This window comes from Neolamprologus multifasciatus, chromosome 4 (genome assembly GCF_963576455.1).
Source record: "Neolamprologus multifasciatus chromosome 4, fNeoMul1.2, whole genome shotgun sequence".
Classification (NCBI taxonomy): domain Eukaryota; kingdom Metazoa; phylum Chordata; class Actinopteri; order Cichliformes; family Cichlidae; genus Neolamprologus; species Neolamprologus multifasciatus.
The window spans coordinates 29,087,260-29,103,345 of record NC_140442.1 but is presented as its reverse complement, the minus strand read 5'-3'; the positions used below and the strand labels follow the sequence as shown (position 1 = coordinate 29,103,345).

Here is a 16,086-nt window from a genome sequence, read left to right as displayed (position 1 = left end):
TCTCCAGAGTTCTTTATGGATGGTCTGGGCACTTTGCTAGTTGCCACATGTGGTGATGTGTCCATTGACCATCAAGTCACAACATCAGAAAACAAGAGTCCTTTGTACAACAAATTTAGATACCCTGGACAAGGTGATGTTGAGTTCAAACTGAAACTTCACTTTTACAAAAATCATCTAAAATGCATTAAATATGGATAGAGTACCAAAAAAAAAAAATGAGAGTCACTGGTTTTAGAACATTTTATGTTTCTTTTGTTTTGGATGTTATTGCCACAATGAAAGAAAGTAAAAACAGTGATACTCTGGTCTCACAGCTTCCTTTCACCATGTATGACAATTTGTTATTTCTGTCATTTCGTTCAAGTGTTTAATTTGAATAACTATGTGAAAATTGTAATGTCACTGCCACTGACAATTTTTTCTAAATTTTTAACACTGGTACTTTATTTATTGCTTCTATTTAAAATTTTGTTTTATTGTCTGTGAAATTTTGTTTCTTTAATCCAACTATGTAAGGAACTGCAATAAGGGAGTACTGTTTTGATGAAAGGATGTCCATCGGGGCTGAAACTTGTGGCAGCAAGTGGCCTGGGAATATGTATATATATATGTGTGTATATATATATATATATATATATATATATATATATCATAGGTGTACACCTTGTGTCATCAATTTGATTGATGGCCCCAGCCTTGACCTTTTGACCTTACCGGAAGTACTCCGGAAGTGTCTAATCGATTTCATATGTGTGACTAATCGCATCCAATGGGGAAAAAAGGAGGGGGTTTGTGGTAGAGATGGACCGATCTGATATTACGTATCGGTATCGGTCCGATACTGACCCAAATTACTGGATCTGCTGGCAACTTGTGGCAACATAGTTATACCCTAAACTAGAGATGGACCGATCCGATATTACGTATCGGTCCGATACTGACGTAAATTACTGGATCGGATATCGGCAAGAAATAAAAAATGTAATCCGATCCATTGAATATCAAAAAAGCACCTCACAAAACTTGCTACATGGCGTAACTCGGCTCATAACTGCTGCACGTCGCAGCAGTGTGCATCACGTGATAGAGTGGCTGTGTTTATTTGTAGCCTTGCTAGCAAACCAGCATTTCATCTCCGAGGAAGTTTTCCCAGAGAGAAGTAAAGCAAGTGTGTAAGTTCATCTCTGAATGTCTGTAAAGCATTCCCACCTTAAGCTTAACAACAGATATATGGAGCGACTGCCTCTCTCTCTCTCTCTCTCTCCTGTTGCTACTTCAATCATGAAACTGATCAATGATCAGCTGATCGTCTTTTCTGTCGTGAGTCCGTCTCTCTTGTTTGTTTTTGGCCCACTTTGCACCAGAAAGAGGAAACCAGCGGCTGAACAACAGCAGCACGTTTAAGCTTGATAAGCTGTTGTTAGAATTTAATTAATATTACTTTCTACACCAGGATCTTTTTCTACGCAGCTGACGTAACTGTGCAGGGGCGGATCTAGCAAAGTTTAGCCAGGGGGGCCGATAGGGCATGAACAGGGAAAAGGGGGCACAAAGACATACTTTTCTTTCTTATTCTCATTTAAAATGTCTAGTTTTTAATAAATAATTATCCAAATCTTACTCCCAAAGTTTTAATCTGATGTAAAATGTATAGAAGTCCATTACTGTATATAGTAACTGTTAAGTCTAATATACCCTAGTAAGCTATAGTACTTTTTCCTTTGGGAAGATACCATCTGTGCAGTCTGCAATTCTGTTGAAGAAAGATGTTGAATCTATTTAATTATTCTTGAAAAATAATTTATTTCTGTGCATTTTTCCCCCTGCATCAAATTAAAGTTGATTACATCGATTAAGCATCATGAGGTGGAGGGTGGGGGGTGGTTCCCTATATAGTTTGCAACCCTATTAGTTAGGTTGCTTAATATTTCAGAATAAGTACCAGAATAGGGAGGATGGAGGATTTAAGTTTATTAGATTGATCAGTTTTGCTGAACTATGAAATATTTTGGGCGCAGTGTATTTTTTACATACAGGTATAACAGAATAGCTTTAGTGTTGTTATTTATTTAAACTTGAGTATAAACTTATACAAAATGCAGCAAGATATTAAAAAAACGTTTTATTGATTAAAAAACACACTATATCGGATTCATATCGGTATCGGCAGATATCCAAATTTATAATATCGGTATCGGACATAAAAAAGTGGTATCGTGCCATCTCTAGTTTGTGGAGGGAGGAATATAAAAACAGAGGGGCCGGCGCACACTTTTCTATGTGAAGACAAGATGGAGCCTGCACCCCTGCGTTCCTCTGTACTTGGACGGGGAAGAGATCTGCTCTCCTGACGCCGTAAGCATGGGAGGCAGCAGCAGCAACCGGTCCTCATTAGTGATCAGGGACACCCCCGTCACTGTCTACAGTAACAGATGCGATGCGGCTGATTTCATACAGGTCTCAACTCCTTGTACGTGTAAAGTAACCCTTAGTGGAAAAAAAGCACATATTCAGAACTCTATCCTAAATATCTTATTAAAACACCCTGATGAGGTATTTTGGTTTTGTGCAGCCACTCTTTCTCAGATCAAAGTAAAGAGTTTTTCTTCATTTTTTTGAGCTACTTTTACAACAGGTTTTCTCAATAGACAGAAAAACAGAAACCCTCAAAGAAAACGGCCTTGTTTTACACACCAAGGAGGAGTCAACAACCCCTCTAATCAATATTAGTATTTCTTAATGCCTCCAGCCAAGCAAATAATTTCATAAAGACCTCAAGTCCTTGTACGTGCAAAATAACCCCGAGTGAAAAAAAAAGAGAAAAAAAAAGGCACATATTCAGAACTCTATCCCAAATAATTTTATTAAATCACCCCGATGAGGTATTTTGGTTTTCTGCAGCCACTCCTTATCAGACCGAAAGTAGAGTTTTTCTTCATTTTTTGAGCTTCTTTTACAACGGGTTTTCTCATTAATAGAAAATAGACAGAATCCCTAAAAGAAAACGGCCTTGTTTTACGTACATCAAGAAGGAATAAGACGACCGTCGGTTCATCCTGGTCAATTACCTCCGAGAGATCGGGATGCTTCCTCCGTCGGGTACCATAAATGTATAAGAAAAACAACCCAGAGAATTTATTATTTGTGTAAGACTGAGAGAGAGAGAGAGAGAGAATTGATCAAACGTTTCTACAACACGTTATACCACTCCGGCTCAGGAGAGGCAATATAACACGGACCGGCTGGATGACTACGCGGATGGAAGCATAACCTCCTGTAGTAGTTTGAGTTGAGGCTTCCTTAGTTGTCCCTGCACGACTGAAAGCCTCTCCTTACAAAATACAATTAAAAAAGCATACATTAGATTGTCAAGGGAGCAGAACTATACACGTAAGTAGCATTAAAGAAACTGTAATTAACCCTTTAAAGCTGGTCGGAGCGGGCACGCTCCATTTGACATAACTATTTTTAAATCCCGGTAGCACTGCAGCCACGTAAGCTAGCAGTTTTTGCAAAGCTAGCTTTGCAAAAACTGCATAAAAAGCACTTGCAGCAACAAAAACATGATATTCTAGAAACACGCTTTGCCGATCCGATCAGCTGTTTGTAACACTTCCTACGTCCATCAGCGTGAATTATCGCATGTCCGCCATGACCTGCCCGAAACCGGAAGTGACGTCATTTTGCGGAAATATAGTTTTTTACCATCGGGGCCTTATGAGCCTATACTTGTGTTTTTAAAAGTTATGTTTGACTTTATGACTTTCTGTGTCGTTTCTGGGATGCTTAGGACTCATATTGCACTGCTGGAAATAGTTTATTTTGATGCATATGCTGCTTTTTTGCAAATTTGCATTATAATATTTATTTTCATTTTCCTGCAGTGTATAAAAATTGGTGTATTTCAAAAATAAAACTATGAAGACACTCAAAATAAATTTCCTGTGGTGGGAAACTATTTTGTGCAACTTTTTTGTATTTACAATTTTGAGGGATAAGCCTCTTAAATTTCTTGGGAAAAACCTTTTAATGTAACTAAAAAATATAAGGTTGCATTTTTACATTTCTGGAAAGACAGGTTGATGAGTGATCATCAATCAAGTGTTATTCTAATTAATTATTTTGAGTCAACTCAGTTTAGACTTTTTTTTTTAATTAAAAAAAAAAAGAAAAGAAAAAAGGTTTCACCAAGGACATGCAAGTAATTCTCACCTCTGGTCCATTGCTGTGAATTGCTGATATCCTGCCCTTAAGTGGAGGATCCTGGGATCGCAACTCAAATTCTTTGGCTTGTAGCAGAACCACGGCTCACCTGTTTGGAGGTCAGTGTAGTTGCACACGGGCTGCTGGGTTGGACGCAAACATACGTGACATTTGGTAGTTTCAGTAACTGAGCCTGAGCGGAACTGGCTCACAAAGCACATCCTGTCAGGCTGTTCGATGTTCAGGTTGTTCGATGTTCAGTCTGCGAAGTTCTGTGGCTGCCTCACTGGGGTGAACCAGTGTCACCTGGTAGGACCAAGAATCAAAGTCTGGTAACCCGGTCTCGTAGATTATATGTATACAAAGGACCATGTAATATACTCTTTGCACTCACGATTCTGAGTGCCAGCATGTAATCTACTCAGATTACATGCTGGCAACAGGAAACAGTGCCAATAGGAACAAAAACAAACCATGTGTGGATGGACACTAATCTACCTTGTTTATGTGAGATAGTAGCATTAATGACTAACAAAGTACACTGAAGGATTGGGTGTTAAACATAAGAAGAGAGAGATCAACACAGACTCGGCCTGGAGAAGACGCCAATCTGGCCCACTGGCCAGCTTTTGGAAATGTGAGGGAATGAATAGATTTTGAACTTTTAACTGTATTTCCACAAATGTTAAAGCTTTTCTTATTGATAAAGACCCCCCCCTCCCCTTTGCCATTCATATTACACCAATGTAATGACCTCAGTGATAAACAATTAAATGTTTGTTTTTCCACTTAATAGTGGAAAAACAGAAACTTTTTTATATATACCAGTGAGTCCAAGGTATAAATAAATAAATAAATGATAATGTAAAATTACATTGTACGAGTATAAAAGTCAGTGGGGCTGGCTTAAGACTTTTTGACACTACTGTACAAGTTGTTTTTTGGGCAACTCCAGTTTTTCCTTACTTTCACATTACATTTACTCCTTATCCATAGATTATGACCTAAAATCATGTGAGTAATCTGTGTGTGCGTGTCTGTGTGTGACTCCTCCCACCAGATAATGGCTGTGGATTTTTCTCTCTTCTCTGTCTCTCCGGTATGGACATGGGTGTGTCTAAATGGTGATTTTGACTCAGTGTCAACATGCAAATATTTGCATGCCCAAGAAACAAGATATAAGGTGTACTGTAATGAACAAATAACAGTTTGATCTTTAAATTCCCATTATACTAATAATCTAAATTCAAGGTCTTTGTCATCAGCTAATAGGATGATTGCATTTTGCCTTCATTAGGAATTTTTGGCATGAGCCTTTTAGAACAACTGAGTTAAATCAACACAGGTTATTTATATTCAATAAACCTGTGAATTCTTTGTTGATAAAACGTGATTGAAACGTTTAGATGAAGTAAATTGAGCTCTTGGAATATTTTTAATCCCTCCCTTACTTTGTCACTTCATTCCAAAACTATTCACTAACTTTTACTCCAATACTACTTGGTCATTTAAATACTACATGTGGTCTTCATATTACATATTGTTCAACAAAATCTAGAGTGTGGTCAACATAAAAATGCAATGGATTTACAACAACTTCCACTTTATCGACCTCCTTTCTTTATCCGGGTTGCAAGGGTGGGGGAGATGGGGCATAACCCAGAAGTGATAGGGCACAGGTCGCCAGTTTATCATAGGGCAAACACAGAGAGACAATCAAACATTTGCACTCACATTCACGGGTAATTTAGAATAAACAGGGTACGCAGAGAGAACCCACTGCAAGCTAGCTGGACTGTGGATTTGATCCCACCACCACGCCACCAAGCTGTCAATCCAAGCTTAACAAAAGTAGGAATGATTGCAAGGCTTGATGCTGAAGTTTTTGTCCTTCACAGGTTAAACCACAATAAATAGCAACAGCATACACGTGGTGTGTGTAGGGATGGGTACCAGTATCCGATGACAAAAACATTAGTAACCAGACCGAAAAGCAGCGCACATTTCGGTGCTTTATTTCGGTGCTTTTTTTCCTGAGATGTGATACACTTAAGATTCTAGCCAATCATTTTCCTTTCCAAGGATAGTAGGCGGGTCCAGGTACGTACATTCTTTTAGAGCAGAGCTACAGATTAAAAATGCCCAAGGCAAAGCGGTCAAAAGTCTTGCTGTACTTCACAGCAAAAGATGCAAACTCAGCAGCCTGCAACAAGTGCTTTAAGGTGGTACTGTGCAAAGGAGGTAACACCTCAAATCTGATGAAACACCTGGCGATGCATAGCTTATTTTTAAAGCCGAGAAATGCACCGTACTTACTACGGATGTGGTGCCTGTTATTGGACCCGGAGTTAGCAACATCCCCCAAAAACCCAAAGAGGAGAGTCCTGGCCCCTAGCCCTGCCAGTGTAGCAGAAATGATGAGGATGATGATGCAGCAGCAGCTGTTTTTCTCTGCGTGAGTAGCTCAATGTTGTTCGTGTGTAATTTACATTGAGTATGCTAACCACGTTATTACATTAATGCATGTAAGGTAAACTAGCAAACACCATCATAGCTACATGCGGCTGTCTTCTTGTTTGATGGCAGATACTCCCTTCACCCTGGCCAAAAAGGCTAAAATGACCAAAGAAAAATTGGAAACAGGTAAACATGAGAGGTTTTTGGACAGAGTTTGTGTTTTTGCCATTGTTTAAGCACTGCTTCCAGCCAAGAGTGATGCCGTATATGCCCTACACTGAAAAAAGGCCATGTTGGATTTACTTGATTCAATAGTGGACATTGGTTGCACACAAATGTTTTGCTTTGGCAGAAACTTAAACAATTGAGTTAAATCAACACAACTTTTTCATATTCAGTAAACCTGTGCATTTTGTGTTCATAAAACACGATTGAAACATGTTTAGATGAAGTATGTTGAGCTCTTGGAATATTTTAATCCTTCACAATTTTGTCATTTTATTTCAACACTATTCAATAACCTTTACCCCAGTACTACTTGGTCACTTAAATACCACATGTTGTCTTCATATTACATAATGTTCAACAAAGTCTAGAGTCTGGTTACCATAAAGATTGAATGGATCTACAACAGCTACCATCCTCCTAACCTTATTCTGGTGCAGGGGGGCTGGGAAATAACCCTGAAGTGATAGGTTACAAGGCAGGACAACTCACAAGTCTATCACAAACCACCATTTGCACTTACATTCACAGGTAATTTAGAATCACCAATTAACCTAACTCTAACAACTGCTTGACTTTTAACTGTGGGAAGAAACCAGAATACCCAGAGAGAACCCAGGGCAAACTAGCCAGATTGTGGATTTGAACCCAGGACTTTCTTAACGTGAAGCAACAGCACTAACCACCATGCCACCAATCCAGACTTAACAAAAGCAGGAAAGCTATGATTTCAAGGCTTGATGCAGAATTCTTTTGTACGTTTTTGTCCTTGACAGGTTAAACCACAATAAATAGCAATAGCATGCATGTGGTGTGTGTGTAGTTGTCTGCCTCTTATAACTCCAGTGATTTTCCTGCAGTTTGACATCTCGTGCGATCTTGTGAATTTCATGAGTTCAGCAACTAACCACTCTTACAAGATTGTATCATGTCATCTCAACAAGAACAAATTAAGTTGTTGAATTTCGTACAGATTCTTCATGATTTAATTACATTCATAGAAACATGAAATTATTGTGTTTAAATTACAAGTTAGACTTTTTTAATGCAACAACCACCCAATTTACTTAGAGGCGGCTGCTCGATTTGACTGAGATGGATGCCTTCCTGAAACCACGATCCAAAGCGTGCGAGACTGAAATCCCGTGCGGTGTCACAGTAAGTTATTGACTTACTTCACTCGAACATGATATGAACAATTTAATCTAGCCTCTCTGCATATCATGTAGTTTCTACACTATATAGTTACACTTAACTTTAAAGCATGAGGCACTTATGTTAAATACACGCAAGATGCTTACGTAAAACCAAGAGTTGGCCAATCCCTTTTTTTCAGTGTATAGCTGCAGAAAAGGCTAACATTGTTATCTTTTTACAAAAAAAACAGCTATACATGAGAGGTCTTTGGTCAAAGTTTGTGTTCTCCATTCTTTAAGCACTGGTTCGAGCACCATTTAAGCACCGGCACCGTTTCAAAATTACCGGTTTGGCACCGGTATCGGATAAAACCTAAACGATACCCAACCCTAGGTGTGTGTATAGTTGGCTGCCTCTTAGAAGCCCAGTGATTTTTCTGTGGTTTGAAATCTCGCGTGACCTTGTGAATTTCGAGAGTCCAGGACACTAACCACTCTTAATAGATTGTATCATCATCTCAACAGGAACAAATTAAGTTGTTGAATTTCATACAGATCCTACATGATTTAATTATGTTCACCATAGAAACATGAAATAATTTTGTTCAAATTACAAGTTAGACTTTTGTAAATGTAACAACCACCCAATTTCCTTTTTTGACAATTCTCTACAGTTAAGTGTCTAGAAATGTCAAGTCTGCTTTTCTATAAGGCAGTAGTTCCCAAACTAGCATACGCGTACCCTCGGGGGTACGCAAGTGGCTGTAAGGGGTACACGTGGGTCGGGGTTGGACTGGGGATCACAAATTTTAAAAGCCGAAATTTGCGCTAATGCATTTTTATGTGGCTATCAAATACATGACTATATACCATCCTCTGGTGTTCAGCAAAAAAAATAGCTCTGACAAAATCAGATCATATCTGAAGATGCATTTTCCAGTGACCGCACAGGTGATTGTTCAACAACAATGTGTTCGTCAGATTTGGATGCTAGCACGGATGTATCTGTGGTTACTAGCCAAGTGGCTAGCATAGCTGGAGCCAGTAATGTGGAAAGTGATGAAGTGTCTGATGCGGAGCGTCAAAGTGGGAGAAAGCATGACAGCTCGGACTGTAACACAACTTCATCAATGAAGCGTAAATATGATGACAATTATATTTCGCTGGGGTTCACATGTATAAATATTGTAAATACAACATACAACATGTTGGTTAGGGGGAATCCCTAACCAACAGGAATCCCCAGACGCCCTAAGCCCGTCCCTACACCCATATCAACCAGGCAGGACCAAACTATGACCCCCAACCCCCACTAGGTGATGAAACCGATCAAAGGAGCCGAGAGGGATTGATCAAATGTGGTGGCACTGGCAGAGGCTGTATCAAGACTAATGTGATCTATTAGATGGTTTTTATATTGGTTAGAATTAAGATTATTTTTAGAGTTAATGAGGACAATTTTCTTGGCAATGCATAGGGCATAAAAACAATGTGAACTGTGTTCATTTCTGTAGTGACCTCATTGACTGAATGATGAATTCCTATAAGTACGATGCATGGCAGCTCTTTCCTCAATAGACCGGGTGTTTCATGGAATGAACCCGCACAATATAACCCAGTTCAAAAATGTGAGCTTTTTCCATTATTAGAGTTGTACAATGAAAAACTGAACAGTGGTGAGAGTCAGAAACAAAGACAGTATTTGGAGCATTCAGAGTCAGAACTGTGCATTTTGAAACAGGTCAGCTGCAGTAGTAACAGTTTTGCTGCTCCACCATGCATGGGGGCAATACTTAAATTTACATATACTCAAAATGCATTCTTCTTTAACAGATTAAGAACTTACTTTAGAATACATAGTAGAAATCTGAAGAAGAACAGATCTTACAATAAAAAATGAGTGGGATTTGTATTATCATAATCATGCCAAAGAACTACACTTTTGCTGAGGTAACAGCAGCATGATATTATTTATGTAACATACATTACTTTAGTATTGTGTTACATTATAGTAATTGTTGGGTCTAAAGTCAGACCCCGCTGATCCCAGAACTTATTCCCGTGAAAGAAAAACAAGGCAACAGCGATCGATCGTTTTACTTGCAAGGGAGGCCTTGTCGGTATCTCAGCTCATCACAAATGACCTTCACGACGGCGTCCTCTTGCCTCCTTTTATTGACAACGTTCACACAATAAACAATAGTTTACAACACGTACCTTCCCCACGTAACCCCCCTTGGTTACAAAGACAAGGCACTGTGTGTGTGTGTGTGTGTGTGTGTGTGTTCTCCTGCTGATCAAAGGGTCATATAACATAAAAGCAGGAGGAACATCCTTGGTCATAAAGAGGGTAGTCTCCCCCACACCCTAGATGGTTCACCCTAGATAACACAGTGAAGCCATACAAAGAGGAGGAAGTTTACCAACATCAAACAGACCTTCACAAGGATGTGCCTGTGATAAAAACACTACTGCCCCCAATCCAGATTCTTGAGAATTTGGGGAGGGGAGGACAGAAAGAATTCCTTAAAAAAACAAAAACAGGAATTAATATTTTCAAAAGGAGATGCCACCAAGGACCAGACATTAACCAAGCTGTCCAGCCTTGTGGTGCATCTACTCCTGTCGTGCGATTCATTATGTATTTCTGCAAGTAAACAACTGAATGTCAAAAGTCAAACAAGAAGAATCATCATTCTCAAAAATCATATGTCACTACAATCCAACTCTATACAGACATAGGCATTCAAACACATCAGTTGACTTCCTTGTTTGTCCATGTGGCTCTCAGCCAACTTCAAAGCTGTAGCCTGGTCAACACCCTTCTTTATGACTCCTATCAACCCCCCAAATCTTCTCACTGTAGGCATCCTGTGGGTGAGTCAACTGGTGAATTATCTGCATTTACAACTCTTCTCCTGTCCTGTTGTCACCACAGAAAACGATTTGTAAAGGAAATTGGATCAAGCTGTTTTGATCCTCTTGGCTCAAAACCTCAAGTGTTCATGATGTAAATGTAGACAAAAGGCTTCTCTGTTTACATCCTTCTTGCAGAAGACAAAAGAATAGGTGATGTTGCACAAATTCCATGGTAAATCTCCAACTTGGACTAATCCATTGCCCTTCATACACATAGGTAACTGGCCTGTTTCCAGTTCGTTTAACTGTTCAATGTCCTGCAGCGAGTCAGATACTTTGAGTCAGATGAGCAGGTCTGTCGTACCAGAGCAGTTCACCTTCCCAGCTACTGGTGAATCAACCGTCCATTCAGGTTCAGAGCAGTTGAAAAGTTGGCAGTGTTCCAAGTTTACCAACTTGGCAACACATCGAGGATGTGTTGCTAAGGCAACCAAACAAACTGTCTCGCTCTCAGTGATGCTATATGGCCACAGTCCAGAAGAATGTGTAGCCAGTGGCATCACAAGCATAACCATTGGTCTCCTTCTTTATGTGAGCGGTTGTGTTCTTAAACAGCCACCAGTAGTTGGTTGAAAACCCATACGGGTACTGGGTGTGGTTTGCTCTGTCCCAGTGCGCTCCCTGTCACAGGCTCAAGAAGATGCACAGCACATTCCCAGCCATTCTGATGAGTACCTGTGGCTCAGTTGGTTTCTTCACCGGATTGAGACGAAGGGCCCTGGAGGCTTTCCCCCCCCTTTGTACCCGGTCTTCCTGCCACTTACTCCGAGCTGGCCTGGATGTGTGTCACCTTCTTGCAGTGCAATGTATCCAAGTGTTTCTTCCAGCAATCTTCACTGCTGTGGTCGTCGTCAGCAGCACCCGATAGGGACCTTTCCATCGTGGACTGGACCAGCACTTCCTCTCCATGGCCTTATCAACATCCAATCTCCAGACTTCAGACTCTGTTCCTGCGGAGAAACAGAATCATCTGGCAGATCATTTGTTCTCAAGACTTCTTTACTTTTGAACATTTCAAGTCTCTAATCTGCTAATGTGCTCTCTCTTCTGCTTTTCTATCATCACTACAGAAGACTAGAACTCTAAATGCTCTATCATATATAATCTCAAAGAGTCAGACCGTTCTCTGTTGGAGGAATCCTCATGTACATCTTAACTAATTCTATACAGTCTAACCAGTCTTATACAAATTCTTAGGCAGTATTGGTTTATCACACAGATAATAAACGCCATCCTGCAAGCTCGCTCCTTCTGTCACAACTGTTTTCCTGCAGTAGGTGAGTGGGCCTGCATGTCTGCTGATGTTGTACTGCCAAAATGCTAACACCATGTTCAACTAAAGCTGCCTCTCTTGCGATGTTATCTGCAAAAACATTACCTAATGCAACTGGATCTTTCCCTCACATGTGTGCCTCATATTTACAAACGGCAATTTTACTGGTTAATAACACTGCCTCCAGCAGATTTTGCAAGAGTTTGGCGTGTTCTACAGGTTTCCCTGTAGAGGCTGTCACACCACATCCACTGCACTTCAAAGAATTGTACAGTAGCAAATGCATACTGGCTATCAGGGTATATTGTCTCTCTACAGCTTTACACGCTTCCGTCTCTGCTGCTTAAGCAGATATGAAACATGCTAGTTGTCCTGCACAGATAACTTTCTCACCATCTACTACAGTAAAACCTGTTTTAATCTGTACCTCTGCTGTTGTAAAACCATCAACAAACCAAACCTTTCCCTCAACGAGTGGCACAGCTATTAAGTCATCCCTCAGCTTACACTTCTTCTCCACGTGTTCTCTACACTCATGAGAAGTGCCCTCCTCTTTCGTTGGCAAAAAGGGTTCGACAGATTCAGAATTGTGCACCACTTTATGGTTATGTATGGTTGTGCGAGTAACAGTAACATTAAAGACAAGTGTCTTGTAGGTGACAGAAATGTAAGTTTAGTCTGCAGTAGTAGACATCTACCTCGTGTGGAACTAACAGTGTCAAAAGGTGAAATAAACTATTTTGTGAAACATTGTACAGCTTAAGCTGCTGCACATACTGATCTCACGCATTGAAGTAAAGCACAAGCAACCAGAGCTAATCTTTTAGGATAGTAAGTTACCAACTTTACTTGTGGAAAAAGTGCTGTTAGTTATTTTACAGTCACCTGGCATTTGTGCTGTTCACAGAACCACAAGTCCATCGCTGGACCTCCTCTGCGCTGTCATTTTTTGGAGCTTGGCACGCTCCCTCAGGTTCTCATGTTCCAACGCTGCTGAAGATTTAAGGCAGAGCACATCGTACACCTTAGTTGTCTTCCTTAACGCCAACGTCGAAACTCTTTCATTGTATTTAAGATTTTGCTGTGCAAAGTCTCCTCGTGACGATTTCCTTGTGACAATCCTTTGGAAGCCCAGTAGCACAGCTCTCTGTGCTGAAGTCTCTCTCCAGGCCTCAGCTTCCATCTTGTGGGCGATCCTCTCAGTCACTCCTTCTCGTCATGGCACCTCACGACATATACAAATTAAAAAAATGACACTCCTCTTGCCACACGGCTTTCGCCATGTGTCAACTCCCCAATGAGCCATGTACAAAAATGTTGCACAGTCTCCCTAAAACAATCTCCAGGGTTTGTCCCTTGGAGCAGCTTCGCTCCAAGCTGTAACCCTGTGTAAAAACACATTAGTCAGCAGTTAAATGTTTAGCTTGTTTAACTCCCAGCTCCACCCAGAGCCTGTATCCTAGAAGACAAAGTCTTAAAGTTAAAACAACTTCACATTTGCAACCAACTGCAGCTCATAAGTGTAATAAAGTATTCAGCATCACAGAGACAAGTATCATTGCAGGTTTATTCTGAACTCATTAAACTCCTACTTTTTCCCATAATTTGTTCCAAATCATTTAACATCTCAACGTCATTCCACATTGTAATCAGTGACTTCCCTTAAGTTTGTCACTCACCACGAGCCCCATAGTGGTCAGATAATGAGCCCCATATAACTATTCAGTAACCACTGCACATCTGTTCAATTGTCACTTGTCTGCCTGTGCTGAATCCTCTACAAACACTCTTAGAGAAAAACAAACATTAGCCAAACACACGGATCATCCTGGTTGTCAGGTGTCGGGCATCCAGATTCCAGAGGAGCTGTGAAAGGTCATAAATTTAACACTCGCTGTGGAAAAAGTATCACTGGTTTCAAACACAGTATGTCTCAAACTGTATTAATTTCTCCCCTGTAACATTCAACATTTTCTCCAACATTTTTTCAACAACACAGTGTAATTTCATCATCAACATATAGCCTGTAACTACAGTTTTCTTCACATAAAATCTCAGTAATCCTGTGGTAGAAAAACATCATTGTGTCCTGCTGTAAATCACATGATCAAATCACATGATTAACCATCTGCTGTAAAAAGAAATGTAAATGTTAGCGCTGCGCAGGTGTATACACTCTTTCTCACAGTAATCTCTGTGAGCAACACAAGGTAGTGAATAACACACCCATGGTAAATTCACAGACACAGAAAATTTTAAACTAAAAAGGTTAAATTTGCAGAGTTCACATAGTCATGTGACCCAAGTTTCCTCCTTTGGTCTCCTTCTGCTCCTGCAACAGAGACACACACAGAGATACATCCACACCTTTGTCAGGTGGGGGTTAACTTCACACAATGGTGTTAAGTCAGTCAGTCTTCTCAGCTTCCCCATTTATTTTAAAATTCTCACTCATTCACTCAGTGATTCTTTCTTTTGCTGATTGTGGAAATTATCGTCGCTTTCGTTTCCACGCTCAGCAAAATGACGTCATTTCAAAAAGAAAAAGAATTTAGACTGGATTTTCTCGTTGAATCCTTTTGGACAGGAACTTGTTTAATTTTGGAGAAGCTCACTTTGCAACAGTTTTCTCGACGACGAGTCGTATAGCGCTTCTGTTCTAATCGTGCAGATCTGCTCAAACAGAGATCATCAAACAAAACTTCAGTGGACCATGAAAGTAACAAAATAAAAGGAAAGAAAGAAAATAAATGAAAGCAAAGGAAAGAAAGGCCTTGTTGAGTCATGACACGTGTTCTTCATGCCAGGGGGATAAATCGGCAGGCTCAACTTAGTAACAAAAGACAAATCAACAGCGAGTTTAATCTCAAACATTCATCCAATCAGCCATATACACAACATACAGCATAACCCTGTTGACTTAGCACATAATAAGTTTCTTCTCATGTAACCAAATGTGTGCCATGTTAAAGCTTCTTCACACACCAGAATCTCACAATCAGCTCACTCATTTAAAACCTCTCATCAGCATTCTGTTTTCTCCTCTATGATGCAACCATCTGTCCTCCTATAATATTCAGTCCACTAGTCTATGTATCACTTTCATCTTACTAGTTACTTGGACAAGATGACAAACAGAATCTCATGCTGTCTGGTCTTCATGAGTATCATTGTATGTGTATATGCATGTAGGGTTAGTATAGTTAATGCATTTTCTGTATGTTTTTGTGTTCCTCTCTCATCACATTTTCATTATTCTCATCACTGCTTTAAACAACACACATCTCTCTCTCTCTCTGTTTGTTTGTTTTTTAAACTGTCCTTTCCTCCAAAACAGAAAATAGCATTACAGTTGTTTCAGGCTGAGAAACACCAAACACTCTTCATGCTATCATTCATCCACACAACTATTTTATTTCTTTTGCCCACTGGGCAGGTGACCTGCAGAATCATGTCTGCCCCAGCTGGATACCTTTTCACACACACCGTGACGTCAGACACACTCATTTCTGCTTAGCGCACAATTTCACTTTATTCGTCAACGATCCACACACCACGTGCTGCCCAATAAAAACTTTGCAGTGTATTTCATCATCTTTCAAGGTAGACTTCTTTTAAGTTTGCGGCAGGCAACGTGCCTTACCCCAAAACCCAGGCTATGTGTACACAACAGGTCACAGAATTCCGTTAACACCGCTTTAGGTTTCCTTCTGCGCTGTTGCGTTCACTTACTGGCACTCACACACATATACGCTCATTCACACTCTTTTTAGGCCTACAATCCCCCTTACCGCAGCGAGCTCTTTCCTCCTAACTTTGGTGGAGAAACCATACACTCAACGCCCCTAATCTCCCCAATGTGTTCAGCTG

The 16,086-nt window shown here is 40.2% G+C and overlaps 1 protein-coding gene across 3 annotated transcripts in view; it reads left to right on the top strand.

Annotated features, from left to right (window-relative positions):
- The window catches only part of LOC146520766 (beta-1,4 N-acetylgalactosaminyltransferase 2-like), a 40,199-nt gene extending 24,430 nt beyond the window's left edge, over positions 1–15,769 (top strand). For all 3 annotated transcript variants that reach the window (XM_085157003.1, XM_085157001.1, XM_085157002.1), the window contains one exon: positions 8–15,769. In XM_085157003.1, the coding sequence (XP_085013129.1) occupies positions 8–201 (194 nt within the window). In that variant the 3' untranslated portion in view covers positions 202–15,769. The remainder of the gene's footprint in view (positions 1–7) is intronic.
- Positions 15,770–16,086: the final 317 nt, after the last annotated feature.